The 13,561-nt window shown below is 42.2% G+C and overlaps 1 protein-coding gene across 5 annotated transcripts in view; it reads left to right on the top strand.

Annotated features, from left to right (window-relative positions):
• The window catches only part of Kif16b (kinesin family member 16B), a 290,964-nt gene that overhangs the window by 182,423 nt on the left and 94,980 nt on the right, over positions 1-13,561 (top strand). For 3 of the 5 annotated variants that reach the window (XM_013512331.1, XM_005380898.2, XM_013512330.1), the window contains exons 20-21: positions 2,746-2,842; positions 3,550-3,600. In XM_013512331.1, coding sequence (XP_013367785.1) covers positions 2,746-2,842; positions 3,550-3,600 — 148 coding nt within the window. Of the gene's footprint in view, positions 1-2,745; positions 2,843-3,549; positions 3,601-4,895; positions 7,089-13,561 lie in introns of those variants that run through there. The other 2 variants (XM_013512329.1, XM_013512332.1) reach the window with 2 other exon arrangements.

Here is a 13,561-nt window from a genome sequence, read left to right as displayed (position 1 = left end):
CCAAATTTACTGGTAGGCATGGCCCTAATCTAGCCTGATGGCCCGAGATGCAAGCTTGCCTGGGTCAATTGGAAAATGGCCTTCTACTTAAAAACCTCCCATCAAGTAGGCCTCATATTTGATGGCCTTTTTATCCATTGGAGTTAATTTGCTTTCACAATTTATAGCTTATTTTAATTTTTGTCCTGCTCTCCTAGGTCTGCCTACCTTCCTTCCCCTTTCCGTTGCCTCTGGTCTAGCCAAAGTGGATTCCTTCAGAAGAGCTCCTTTATTGATACTGCTTTCTGCATCTTGGGCATCTTCCACCTCTTCTCCAAATCCTCACATTACCCACCTTGGTATTTGAAGAATAAACTTAGGAACACCTTGATCATGATGCCCCTCTTCAGCTGGTGGTTTCCAAAAGCTCTTTGAAACATGGATCTCTTTGTCAAGCAGAAGTATTGATCAGAACCCAAATATGTATCCCACAACTATCCCTTGCCGAAGCATGAGTTAGGAAACCCAGAACCCTGCACAGCTACTGCCAAGGACTTGCTAGTGTCTTTCCCTTTCTTCGTTTAACTCCAACTTTGAGATGCTTGCAGTACTTGTCCTGTACCCTTCTTATAGCTCATTCTTGACTTACACCTTTTTTTACCGATGTGTGACGCCCTTTCTACTAGGAGGTAAAGCTCTTTGCACATAGAGTTCTTGTCTAGATCTGCTGTTTTTCAAAACAACGTCTCCTACAAGCCATGTGCTTGTGAAATACCATTAATGAATGAATTCATGTGGTCTCCATCTCTGTGGATTAGAACATGAAATCCAGCAGCTAAAGCAGGTAGTCTGTGAGGTCAGTGTTGTACAGAGATTATCAGGGAGGCTTGCAGGGGAGGGCTGCACTGGCTAGTTTGTACCATTGTTCCTGCATAGGTTACTTTGTATATGGAGGTACTTCTTGTGTGTGAGAAGCAGTCTGTCTTTGCCCCCTGCTGTCTGGCTAGTAATGGGGTGAAAGATCATGTGAAGGAAATCAAGGGCCTGAGAACTGGTCAGGCAAATCCATGGAGTCTTGGTGCAGGTAGTCTATATGAGAAGGTAGAATTAAAAGCTTTAGGAAAACCAGCTCATCCAGAATAAAGTGGTGTAAGGCCAGGTTGAAAAGAACACAGACGTAGAATTAATTCAGTCATACCAAGAAGGAGCACCTCATGCTCACAGTTACTTTATATGTTATTAATTATAAATAGATTGAGTTTGTTATAAAAACTGCACTAGTGTATTCAGAATGATCATATTAAATGTATATCTGATGGTAGGATAATAAAATGATTTTCGGCTTAGATGCCGTTATGAATTACTCTGTGGCTTAGAGCTCTGCAATAAATCAGTTTTATTCATTCTCTGACTATAAGAAAATGATTCTTTCCCTCGCTATCTATGTATCAAGGGGACATTTCAAAATACAGGGGGACATGTACATGGGAGCATTTCAAACTCCAGATCAGCCCCAGATATTAGGTGATAAGTTGTTCGGATATCACAATGGACTCAGAATAGCACAAAGCTCTGGTGCTCCTAAAATTTAGGTTTGTATTTTCCATGGAGCTACTTTCAAATTGAAGTGAAGGTCAGGGGAGATGATTTATATATGACTTTATCTTATGTCCAGTTGCACATGAATTTGTTTTCCATACTAAAAGTATACACTGTACTTTATTCAGGCCATTTCATCTAAAGTATTAATGTCTTTGCTAAGCATTTTAGAGAATTCTTCATTGGTCACTATACCGAAAAAAATGTTGACAGGATTATGTATGTGTTTAGAAATACAAAGGCAGATTTATTATTTAGTGGTTGTGCTAAGATATAAATATGGAACTCATTTAACTTATCCCGTCTAATCAGTGTCTGTAAAACTGGAGGAGTGCAGTGGAGAACTGAGTCGGGCTTCATTTGGGGAATCCATGTTGCACAAAGAACAGAACAGGAGATTTTATTGAAGTCTCTGGGATGGCTCATACTGATACACTTCATTCAACTTGTCCTGCTCTCCTAGGTCCGCCTACCTTCCTTCCTGGAAGGACTATAGGGAGGTCACCAGCTAGTCCTTGCTAAGTGCTTTAGAGGTTGACTCTGCCTTCCCTTCTGCGGTGGTCTGGTGCCAGGTATTTGGGAAGGTGGAGACCTTTAGGATGTGGTCTCCCTGGTCCAGAACAGATAGCCCAGTTGGAGAGACAAGGCAAACTAGGAGCAGTGCAATAATCCAAGACATTTTCCTACCTGAGTAGTATGTATACTTGCATTTTATTTTTTTGTAATCCTCTTCAATGACCTTGTGACTGAGAAATAGCTATCATCTACAACATCTTTTTCTGTGTAGGGAGACCAACGGTTGTATCTTAGAGTCAGATCTGATATTCACAGAGCTTCACAGGTCACCACTGTAACTTTCCTTTTCCTGCAGTAGGCTTCCAAGGGGGAATCCAGAGAAGGTTTGAATGAGGTCTCTTAGCCTCCATTCCTGGCTCAGGATACTCTTATTCATTCAATTCTACTGCATTTGGGGAAAAAACAGATAGTAAACACATGGCACTAAGTTTCTTGGATAGAAGAGAATTGTTTATGATCCTAAGTTATTTTTACATTTGACATTTAGAGTGAGAAAGCTTCCTATTTTGGGGGCATCATAAAGAGAGACATAGTAACCAAGTGTGGTTAGAGGTGTTCAAATTTGTCCCGTCTCCACGGTTTGGTTTTCAGAATCAATGCTTACATTGAAGAGGAAGTCCAAAGACGTCTTCAGAATTTGTATCGTACAGTTGGTGATTCTAGGAATACGTCTACAGATATGACGAAGGTGAGCAGAGGGAACTATTTGCTTTTCAAAATGACCTTGTTGATAAGTTAGTAGCGGCAGTGCTAGTGTGAGGGCTTATATTACTGCTACGTAAGGGAAAATTTAGATGTGGGGTGTTCTACATAAATCATATTAACTATTGCTTGGATTGAGCTCAACAGTTAACAAATAGTTTAATTCAAGAGTAACTTTATTTTATACTTTTGTAATTTTGAGAAAACTCTTACTAAGTGAATGTAAAGTCTTCTAAAATGCTTCACTGTGTTTTGTTTGATTTACAAAAATTCTACATGTAATATGTATCTGTTTTCTCCCAAAATACAGCCAATTTCCACAAGTATTTAATTTACTTTGTAAATTATTCAAAGTAGAAATATATTTTTCCCATTGAGGGATTTTTATCAATTTGTAAAACAATTCATTTCTAGCCTGCGAATTAAGAAATATACTAAGAAACCCTTCCTTGCAATATTATTCATAGAATTTTAAGACTAGGAATAAATGGTTCAGTTCTCTTTCAGGCAGATAGATCTATAGAGTACTGTTTACCTTTAGCATATAAATTCTATAGAAGGGTTGTCATTGTTGAATGATAAGTATGTTTCTTTAGAATTTTGTTCCCATAAATACTTCTAATTGAATCAGTTTTTCTCCCCTTTATGAACATGCTATAATTTAATATAGAGGGCCTTTTATTTTCTTTTCAGGATAATGAGAAACTTCACAATGGCACCATTCAACGTAAGCTAAAATATGAGGTAGGTAATGATTTTTCAGATTGATAGGGCCGCTTAAATTATGGCATGCTTGTGTGATTAAATTTTCTTAATGTTTAGTTGCATAATTAGAATTTTGAAGTCCCAGTGAGATTAATGGCTAATGGGGAAGGCAAGCTATTATGTGGACTTAAAATTAAACGAGATCCTGCAGGTTGAAAACTGCTCTGGCTTCACTTGAGTGGCATGTAGCTGTGGTGGAGCTTTGCCCAGGTTTTCCTTTGTAACAGTATCCTTTCCCTTGGTCTGCATTTAAAAGGCAGAATTATATAATCAGATACAGGGTTTGGAAGGGAAACTGAGCACTTCTCCATGTTTTAAAAACTTTTTTTTATATATAGACTATGAGTTGGCATTAGTACAAAGGAAATATTCTTGATTCATTAGGTTATTTCTCCGGTGGATTGTCATACTAACATTTATTTGAGCATACAGTTTGTAAGATTGTGCTTGTTTTTCTTGGTCTTTGGAGCCTATCCTTCCTGTGAGTTCTAGATTTGAAAACAAAACATAACTGCTAGGTGGTAGAAGTCTTACCACCACTGTCTATACTGAACAGAAAGCACCAAGTTGAATGTTCTACCATGAGCATGACTGACTTGACTGTGACTACCACCTGGTAATGACTTTATGCCCTTCTGGGCACCATCTCCTGAACAGGTAACCCCAGGAGGGACACAGTGCCACCGTTCATGTCTTTGTGTCCATGGTGCCTGGCACATAGCAGGCCTGCAACAAGCTTTCCCTGATGGTGGTGACCTAACTGGGAGGGCACAAGTAAGGATCCCCAGGAAATAGACTGAAAAATGGGAGGCGTGTGACCTGGGTTGGAACACCTATGAACTTCCCTTGGCCTTGCCTTCTGATTTTCATGATGTATGCCCCGATGATGGTTTTACATTTTGGACATATAATCATGCATTTATTTTCACATCTAAGTGTGACATTTTAAACATGGAGGCAAAAGCCTTGGAATTTACTTCAGAGAAAACAAAATCTTAGACCAAGAAATGGATACTGTGCATCAACCCTGTACTCTGTACTTGTATCAAATGCTCAGCAATTTATAAGCTATATCACACAGACATTGATGTGCTATGTATAAATGAGATCTTCTTAAATCATGTATCAATCAATACCAATGGCTTAGGCTCTCTCCTTAACCTCTAAATTACTCCTCCCAATGAAATCATTAACCACAAGAATCATCATGTGCAAAAGGCTCACAGGAAGTGATACTACATGCCCCTTTCAACTTTTTTTGACCTGTTGAACAGACAAGGCAGTCTCAGCCAGCACAATGCGTTGTCTCTCTCCTGCCCAGCAACTCCACTGACACTGCCCACATCGCTGTGAAAGAAGAGAGGAGAGAGGCAGCACAGAGTGGCCACTGGAGTCATCTCCTGCTGGGGAGCAGGCCAGGTCCCCGAGCGTCCTGGTCTTCCTCTGCATCATCACAGGAGGGAAGGGATCTATCCTTGGGGGCTGCAATACTGCCCAGTGGCAGGTGCAAAGATCTCCTCAAGCAGTGTGACCACCCAGAGCCAGAGTGCCTTCATCTACCTGAACGCGCTTTTCTTAATGGGAAGGAGATCAGCGTTGTTGCAGAGGATTTTCAGGACAGGACAGAAGATCTCAGTAAACCAGTTACTTGTGAGGATAAACACAGCTGGGCAGCTGAGTCCAGTTGGACCTGGCTGCAACGCATATCCCAACAAGTGCCTACAGATAGCAGAAGCAGGCTGGTCAGGCTGAGCGGGGCTCTCCACTTTGTTCTCCCAGACACTGCTTCTTGGAAAGAGTATGCACCTGGCAGCACACCTCCCAGTGGCCTGGCCCCCACCGTTTGTGGTGAGCAAGATGAGAAAGCTTTAGTTGCTGAAAAGATTAGCTCTGCAGCATTACTGATAAATATCAGGGCAGAAGGAAACAGTGGCCTGGGATATTTTTACCACAAGTTCTCAGACCTTTATAAAGACAGCAGTCGTCACCTGCTGCAGGCAGGCACTGCAGTGATCAGCAGAGCCATGCATGTGGGGAGTCTGTGTGCCCCAAGTGGGCTCACCTCGCACCTGACAGCATTCTTCCAAAGCCTGCCGGTGCTGAAGCAGCTGCCCCTGGCCATGTCCTTGGAGTCACACATGGCGTCATCAGGACTCCACTCTGTTCCTGGAACTCAGGTTGGTGGTGGCAGCAGCAGTGCAGAAGCAGGGAGCCTGGTGCCAGTGGAGAGCACCATGCCTTATGTTCCCTCTGCCTTCAGGGCTCCAGGGTTACCAGGCTCCTCACCAAGCTCAGTTTTCCACCTTGAGTACGAAGATGCTGGACGGAGCTGTGTATTTATACAGACCCTCGTGCAGTTCCCGGCTCTCATGCTGAAATTGCAAGCGTGCCCTTTCAGAGACCTTCAGGAGCATGTGGCTTCTGCCCTGCCTGGCCCTCTGGACAACGTGAAGGAAGTCAGGGGCATTTACTGGCTGGCTGTGGCCAATTGCTCAGACCCTGAGCCCCGGCCAGGGTGCCTGCTCCTACTTCCCTCAGCGTTGTATGCTTTGATCCTGGCAGATAGTTGCCCAGGCTCACTGAGCATTTTTCATGCTCTGCCTCTGTCTGGACTGCAGGAGATTCAGGTTGGCTTTGGCGGGCAGAGCATCCGATTCCTGGGCTCTACAGAAGGTCTCCTGCTCACAGCATTCACTTACAACAAAAGCCTCTCCCAGCAGCTCTGCCGCGACCTCCTGTGTGTGCTGGCATCAAAGGCTGAAGCTGCTGCCTGCGCTAACCATCCTTTGCTCCAGAAAGATTTGGTTCAGCTTTCTCTTGATTGGAAAGCAGAAATCCCAGCTTTAGCTTTGGCAAATGGGGTTCAGTTGTCCTCCAAATTCCAGACCACTTTGGTTGACATGGTTTATTTTCTTCACGGCAATATGGAAGGTGACATCCCTTCTCTGGCAGAGGTTCAGGTGTTGCTCTACACAACAGTCAGCGTTGAAGTTGAGCCGGGCTGTGGCCTGTGCCAATCCCTGGTCCTGCTGAACACCCACCTTGCGCTGGTGAGGGAAGATGGTGTGTTTTATCCTCACACTGGGGCTCTGAGCACGCTTCCCCCACGTGTGCCCTTTGATGTGATCCGGTGCTATGCTCTGAGTGAACTCAGGTGCGTCATTGTTCCAGAGAAGAGCAATTTATCAACAGTAGAACTTGTCTTCTTACGAAAACAGGGGCTTGGGTCGGATGCAGAAAATGGCCCATCTGTGGCCCATCAGGCAGTGCCAGGTGCCCGGCTGTTTGCCACCCCACCTCAGCCTCAGGGTGGTCTGAATGAGGCACCCGAGGTGTGGAAACTCACTTTTAATTCTCAGGATGAGGCACTTTGGCTAATCTCACACTTGACAAGACTCTAGGAAGGGGACTTATAATCTGCAGCATGGTTTTCATCAGATCTTTAATAAAATGAACTTTTTTTCCTCTCCTTTTTTTATTAGTATGTGTTTGCAATGCGTAGTAGATACATTTCATCACGATAAACTGGTACACGTACATATTACCTCTTGATCCCAAAGAAAAAATAATTCCAAACACAAATAAAATGAACATTACGAAAACAGTCAAGGGCACTTGCGTATCTTAGTATAGCTGATCAAATTGCAATTGGAAGAAAGACCTCTCAGATTGAAAATGTAAATATTTTAAATATTACAGTAGGATGAAAACAGGTGGTGGGAGAGAGGTGATAAAATACCTTTATTATCACCTGCTTCGTTTCCTTGAAACCCGGGCTTGTAAATTTGGGTCCGCTTCGTTGTTAGCGAGGTGATTACAGCATTTCTGATTATTTCACTGTGTGTCAATTTATCGGGTGGTGGCTCAGAGTCTGTCTGTGCTTGCTGATCCTGCAGGCTAATTTGTGCTGCCTGCAAGGCAGTGACCTTCACCGACACCCTCGCTCCAGCACGATTCGGTCCTGTGTGGCAGCGCCTCTTAGTGCTATGCGGCGTGCTCAGTCACCCAGCGCAGGTGGGAGAGCACTGCCTGCCCTGCTGTGTCTTCTGCCCCAGCTAATTGCTTCTCCTCCCTTCTCTCAGGCTTCTTGACTATTCCTTTGTAGCGCCTGACCTGTTGGTTTATTTTCTAACTACTCTTTGCAGTTTGCCCACTCCCCCAGCTCCTACCACAGTCGTTATTTCTCTGAACTTTAGTATTTCTACCTTAGAAAGACTCTTCACCTCAGAGGTTTTTCCTAAAGGCTTCTTTCTGCCATCCCGTCAAATATAACGTTGTCTGGGAAGACAGCCTGCACTTTCCCTGGCTGCCCGCCCTCTTGCCTCTTGCCATAACCATCCTAGTAACCTCTGAAAAGGAGCCCTGCTGGCTGAGGTTGGTATCTGCCTCTGCCCTGCCCGGCTGGGTCTTCCCTTCTCAGGAATTTCCCTCCTGTCCCACTTAGGGCATCAGCAGTGCTCCTCGGAGTGCTCTCTCTTGAGAGACACCTCCCTTTTTTCTGCCTTTGTGCCACAGTCCTGTGTACACTCAGGAACACCTTTGTGTTTATGTCATATTTCCCTTGAGCCTGGTCACTCTGCCACTGTTGCCCTGCCTCTGAGGGTCTGGCATACTGAACTCCAGCATCTCACAGGGCAGCAGCACGCCTCTTCTGCCCTGCCACCGCCCTCCTGCTCCGCTGCCATCACACATTTATTTTTCAGTTCTGCTCAAATCTTTGGACAGTGGGCACCATAAATGTAACCTCTTTTTCATTTCTGTTACTTATTGGTGACGGGGATGGTGTCAAAATGTAACCCATCCGGAAGCTCACTCCTCCCTCGGGCAGGCAGTGCACATCTTCCCTCTTTCCACACTGGAGCCAGTGACAGGTCTCTCAAGGCTTCAAGTTTTCATCTGGTGTCCTCCACCCAGTTTTGGGGAAGCAAAGTGGAAAACCCAGGAAGTAGGAGAATATGCAAGGATCTACACCCTGGTGGCTAAAGCCCTGTTTCCTTTGGCCCAGTGGAAGCATTTTGTTGCTGGGGCAATGCGTGTTTTTAGGTAGAGCACATTTATCCTTTCCATTCTTCTACCCAAAGGCTCTTACCTCTGTGTTGAAGCCATGTTCACATTGAAGTCACTGATTTGTCACTGTTTAGGCTGATAGTTCATCATTCTAATGGGAAAAAGAAAAAAGAAACCAAAATGTACCAACACACTCTTCTATTATCAGCACCATTTCTTCTAACTTATTTTCATGGTTTTGTTTTCTTCAGCTATGTCATTCTGCTTTACTTTTTCTTAAATTGTCTCAGTATTTTCTCATACTCCTTGAAAAATAGAATAAATGATCATTAACAGAGATGAGGACTTGAGATTCTGTCAGAGGGTTACCATAGTCAAGGAAGGCAGTGACACATAAATTGTACCTAATTTAAACAAAGAGTGCTAAATACTAAGCCTCCAGACTTGCGTGTCCTCACAGGTACAAACACAGAATTCTCCCAAGTTGCAGATCGTGGCATTTGGAAGCTTTCACTGATGGAGCTCGCTGCTACTGGGAGGACTGCTCAGAATCATATCGCTCATTGCCACTTCTTAGCCTGCTTTATGATCCAAGTAGGCCTCAGTGGGGATTATGTTCAGATCTCACCACATGACAGAAGCAGCCTACAGCATTCACATTTTATATGCCTCTTCTCTGTACTAAGCATCCTTTGTACCTGGAGATAAAATATGGTTTGTGGGGCTGAGAGTTTGATTTAGTACCTGTGTAGGAGGTATTAAGGTTGTTGTAATGCCTGAAGAAGTAGCGGAGAACTGCTTGTGCCATTACCCACCATAGCTTCAATCAGCAGCTTCTGCTGGCTTTTTCTTTGGGAATTCCAAGAAATCCTCTAGCAGAGCAGGTGTGAGAAGTCCCAGGATTCAGCCTAATGGAGCAGCTCAGCTGTGATGAATTTCGGAGTCAGGAAAAACCTAACTTCATACATGCTTGGTTAGGTGGCACTTTGCATTGTTGTAATGTTCACATAAACATTTACATTATGGGACTTGATACTTTCTAGACAGTACGTCTTTGAGTACTTTTGAAATAGTTACTTCATCCGCCTTTGATTAAAATCCATTATGCTCACAGCTGCCTGCTTTACAGACTTGTGGTTGGCAGCGTAAATTTATTTAGAGTTTGTTGAAAAACATTTCAAAACAGTTTGTCTCCCCAATCTCATTTCTTTAAAAATGTGCATACTTCCCTTTGGAAGGGAACACTTAAGCCCTCCAGCAGTAATAATTACTGTAATTTTTCCTTACCTTCTTTTTCCCCAGATGATTTGAAGCTAGATTTGAACTTTTTTTTTTTAATGTTGATTTAATGGTAAGGCAGTCTTATTGGTTAGGCCAATTTCTAATGAACTGATTTTGTTAATGTATCACACAGTCCAGAATGTGGATGAGTCTACATCATCCTTCAAAATATGTAGTATGATAAATGTTTTATCAGTCAGCTATTGAAAAGTAACAAGCATAACAAACAACCTTCAAAGCTTCAGTGGCTTTTTGTTTGTATCAAACAAATGAAGGCATTCTTTTTCCCTCTCACTGCTGGTTTGTAAATAGGTGGTAGTGTTTGTGCTGGAAGCTATAGGACTGCCCCATGTGTCTGACTCTGTGTCAGTACTGAAGGAGCATGATGGTAAGGTAGCCACACAAGCCTCTGCTGGCCTGTCAGCTAACATTTCATTGGCTGATATGAGTCACCCATCCACCCATGTGGACTGCCACGCAGGATAGAAAAGACTTGCACCAGTAGTGTGGTTGACCAGATGCTTTCTGTCATGGTTCCCAAGGGTTCTAGAGAAGTGAAGACTCAGATAAAACTGGTGGGACGTCTCTCATGGAAACTTTCGAGTATTGGAAGAATGTAAGTCCTAGGACCTTTAAAGTTAGTTCAGCTTGCTTTCCTGTTCTGTCTTTGCTTGAATATGTCCATGCATGGGTGGATTACCTTGTAGCACTGAAGCAGGGTATTCCTTGGAGATGGCTCTTGTTGTTAGACCACTTTTTCCATTACCTCCTTGTGGTGATTGGTGCTGGCAGCTTCATCCAACGAAGGTACTTCTGCAGCAGAACAAAGGAAGTCTGTGCTGCAGGCTCTGTTATAGCACAGCTTCCAGAGGGCAGGGTCTTTCTCTACTTCCTTGGAATTTTTTTCTCCAGTAACCTTCAGTCCCTCCTATTCCATGTAACAGCTGCCCAACTGCCACCATCTAGTGTTTTGTTAGGGATATATGTTTGTGATTTGTCACAGCCTCCTTTATGAGAAATGGAACCAAACAGTCTAGTTGATGAGAAGAAAAGAGATTCTACTGTAAATCATTCCTCCCCACCCTTATGTGGCTGAAATCTCTTCTTGCTGAAGATGAAGAGGATTGTTATAATGATTGCAATCCCAACTATCCTGTATTTTGGGTTTTACAAAGTGTGAAGGTTTGGCCCATATATTGTTCCTTTTATTTTTAAAATGATGCTCTTGGAATGGAAGAATTATCACCATTCTTCATTTCATATCTCGGAACATAGACCCAAAAAGCATTACTTGGTTGAAAATTGGGAGTAAAACCTGAATTTACTTACCCCAAAATATACTTTTTTTCCTACAATAACAAAGCCACCTTCTGCCTAGGCACTGTTTTACTTGACCTTGTCTGGGTATTTTTCTTTCTTTTTTTTTTTTTTTTTTTTTTGACAATGCCAGAAACGAATATTTGCAAGCATTGCAAAGTTAATTCTTGCCTGACTTGTAATTTTTTCTTACAACGCCTAGACATGAAGATGATTTCTGTGAGCTTGTTGCTATTTTTCTTGTTCTTGTTTTCAGTAAGTACCTTGAAATTTCTTTCCAATTCCATTGTTTCTTTGGAAGAGCCTTACATCTCACGTCTCTTTTTTCCAAACCTCTGCATTTTGTAGCTCTGTAGAAGAAAAGCCTAGACACAGTCCTCATGTGACTGGGATAGAGATAACCTTGAATGCTCAGTGTTGCTTCTTTAGTGAGAAAGTTAAACAATACTGCTATACAGAAACCCGAAGGATGGGGCTGGGGATATAACTCAGTGGCGTAAGTGCCTGCCTGGCAAGTGCAAGGTCCTGAGTTCGACTTCCGGTACCAAAAAAAAAAAACAACAACAACAAAAAAAAACCAACAAGAAACCTGAAGGAAATGCCCTTCTCTTCCCACCCTTTATTTTCTCCTAAACTATAGCATAAAGCACAATTGGCACCAAAGCTAGAGATGAACAAAACATCAGGGGTATAGACGTGTAGGTCTTTTCATGATTAATCAAAGATACTGTAAAACTAGAATGGGGAACAATCTGATTTTCCCTCCTGAGGATCCCAGACACTTAGCAATTGTTGCCCTGTTCTTAGCCATGTATGGTAGACCCAATATTTTGTCTTCTTAAAATAATCTTACATAGTGAATTGTTAAGAAATGATGACCATTAAAGGGACTAGCCTTATGTGAGCTAGAAACCACAAAATAGTAACATTTTTAATAGTTTCAAGGTGAAATATTCATCAGATATCCAGTATTTGCAAACCTTGAAACAGTGTTGGCCAACTCAGATCAATGCAGAAGAAATAATTCTAGTAAGAATCATGGTTTGGAAATGTCAGCTAAACTCAAGGGATTCTGGAAGTATCCATGTCCAATGAAGTTTGTCAGTTTCTGAGTAATTTACCCCTGTGGCTATATATTAGGATTTTAAAAAGTTTCTTTATTTGAATAGTTATATTTCTGTTTCTCAATGTAAGTAATCTAAGTTCCTTTTAAAGAGGAGATAAGGTTAGCATTGTTTCTTCTGGCAAGCTGCTGCTAAGTGCTGTCCCTGACAGAGACCCATAGGGGTGGGGAGGTACATGTTTTAGCAAAATCCTATTAGTTGCATTTACTAAGCCCTACTAAGTCTTCAAAGAGAGCATGATTGAGACAAGGCCCCTTCATGGCACAGGTTCTCATGGACATAAATATGAGCACATCTTGGCTATTTCTCATAATTTCTCTTGCTCATAGATGTTATCATCATTCCTGTTCCTTATGACATAGCTCATATTTAAGGATGTAACAGATCTTCCCCAAATCCTCATTTTTAAATTGCAGTTACTTAATCTGTAATAGTTCTAGCTAGAACTGCCACTGTGTGGTTGAAAATCAAGAGGAATAAGAAATATGTGCTGTTTTTCCACTGTCAGTGGGAGTATAGACTGGTACAACTGTGGAAATTTCTCAAAGCCTAGGATTGGAGGTCCCATTTGACCCAGCTATTCTGCTTCCGGCTATCTTCCCAAAAGAATTAAAAACATTGTGCCACAGTGATATATGTTCAACCATGTTTATAGCAGCACAATTTGTAAGAGCTACATCTTGGAAACAACCCAAATGCCCATCAACCAAGGAATGTATAAAAAAGATGTGGTGTTTTATAATGGAGTATTACTCAGCTATAAAGAAGGAAAAACTGGAGACTTTTACAGGCAAATGGATGCAACTTGAGTCCATACTCAAAAGTGAAATAAACCAGACACAAATGTGTAAACATCATATTGTCTCCATAGTATGAGAAGCTGGAAGAGTAAATGTGATCCAAAATGTACAATAGATATTATAAAATGGGAAGAAACTTCAAAAGGAAAGAGAAACTGGTTTAGGAGAATGGAAAAGGGGAAGGAAGGGAAAAACAAAAGGAAAAAAAATATATATATATAATAGTTAAGATAGGTATGCTGCTAATTTCTCTCAGTTCACTGAAAAGGTAGGTTTGTGCTAATATTGTCTGGACGTTTGAATGCTGATATCTCATACTCTGAGTAACTAATTCAAAGATAACAATGCACAATGTGGCAATGTGTTGACCATCATTACCCTCCTATTGTTCTGGAATTTTGTACCTATGTT

This window comes from Chinchilla lanigera, unplaced genomic scaffold, assembly GCF_000276665.1.
Source record: "Chinchilla lanigera isolate Chin_1 unplaced genomic scaffold, ChiLan1.0 scaffold00014, whole genome shotgun sequence".
NCBI lineage: Eukaryota > Metazoa > Chordata > Mammalia > Rodentia > Chinchillidae > Chinchilla > Chinchilla lanigera.
This window is presented reverse-complemented; position numbering and strand designations above follow the sequence as displayed.